Source organism: Sinocyclocheilus anshuiensis, unplaced genomic scaffold (assembly GCF_001515605.1).
Source record: "Sinocyclocheilus anshuiensis isolate Anshui unplaced genomic scaffold, SAMN03320099.WGS_v1.1 C32754635, whole genome shotgun sequence".
Lineage (NCBI taxonomy): Eukaryota > Metazoa > Chordata > Actinopteri > Cypriniformes > Cyprinidae > Sinocyclocheilus > Sinocyclocheilus anshuiensis.
In genome coordinates this window covers 1-1,402 of record NW_015619774.1, presented here as the reverse complement: position 1 = coordinate 1,402, position 1,402 = coordinate 1, and the positions used below count along the sequence as shown (strand labels likewise).

Sequence of the window (1,402 nt, the reverse complement as noted above, 5' to 3'; positions counted from 1 at the left end):
TCACTAAAGTAACCCTACACAGGACGAGGGGAAGGTGGGGGTGAGAGAGGGCAGTTAGAGAGGCAGAATTGACCATCACTAGCACTGCCGTACCCATGATGCATGAGCACAGTCAACCCACAATGCATCTCGTTAGCCAATCACCATTCAGCACAACTATGGACTTTCAGGAAATTACGGATTAAATATGTCCATTTCAACAAGAAAACGCACTTTGATTTGTGTTGATGCTCTCGTTTACAAGGAAAAGATGGTTTTCGGGGCTCTAGAGGAAGTCACTTTATCCTGTGAGCGGATAGCATCTCTACTGACACCATCTTTGCGATATCTGATTTGTGCTTAATAGGGCAGGAAAACCTTTAATGGACTGGAAATGGCTGCCAAGTTATGCGAGAAATAAAACTCTTTAAACACTAACTGATGGAATTACGTCTTAAGGCAGGCGTTGAAACTCATTTCTGAAGAAGAGCGAGAGAGAGACTGTCATTTTACGTTACATTCATTTCAGTCCTCATCTGGGGCAAAACTAGTGACTGTAGTAAAACATTTCAGGTCAAAGACAGACTAAATAAGTGAGACGTGACATTTCTAAAGATAAGCAGAGTGTTATCCGCTGTAAACTGTGCATTTGATGACACAAACAAAAACCGGAATGGAAAACATTTAGCCTGGAGGACAACTGTAAAATTGTTTGTTAAACAGCACACGGCAAAAAAAAAACACAATTCAAAGCACTGATAATAAAGTACTGTAAAGTGCATGCTGGGACTTCAATTTTAAGAATAGCTTATAGTCTAATCATCTCAAATTGGATTTTTTTTTCAAATAATAATAATATACAATTTAATTTTAAAGACTTAGAAGTTCCTGTACACAGACGTCTAATAATAGAATGATTTGGAATGAAAATCAGCTTTGCTCATATAATAAACATGCATGGCGTACCCTGGGTTTGAAGGCGATGAGTTTGAGGATCATTTCCACAGTGAAGAGGCCGGTGAACAACATATTGAGGATATTCATGGCTTTGCTGAAGGACTGAGATTGGCCATGATGCTGCAAACGCATAAATTAATCAAGAAGATTAGATTTATGTATTTGAGTATATGTGTATTAATTGAGCTAGTGAGCATACTGACCTGCATGGCCAGGCAGATGGTGTTGAGAAGGATGAGGGTGAACATCAGGTACTCAAAGTAGGTGGAGTTCACCACGTACCACACCTTGTACTGATACGGGTTCTTGGGGATGTACCTGCGCAGGGGACGGGCCTTCAGGGCATATTCCACACACTGGCGCTGTACACACACAGAAACGTATGGAGGTGGAATTAGAGTTAGACTTTTAAACGCTCTCTGTGTTCCTGTAGAGATATTGTCACCAGTCTACCTGGTTCTTGTCC

At 40.8% G+C, this 1,402-nt stretch overlaps 1 protein-coding gene across 1 annotated transcript; it reads right to left on the bottom strand.

The window, feature by feature from the left end:
* Nucleotides 1-885: 885 nt before the first annotated feature.
* Nucleotides 886-1,398, bottom strand: LOC107682961 (voltage-dependent L-type calcium channel subunit alpha-1D-like; the record flags this gene model as incomplete). Its single annotated transcript, XM_016479065.1, has 3 exons — nucleotides 886-1,056; nucleotides 1,140-1,298; nucleotides 1,390-1,398. Coding segments are annotated over 3 exons (315 nt in total), but the record flags the coding sequence as incomplete, so codon positions are not given.
* Nucleotides 1,399-1,402: the final 4 nt, after the last annotated feature.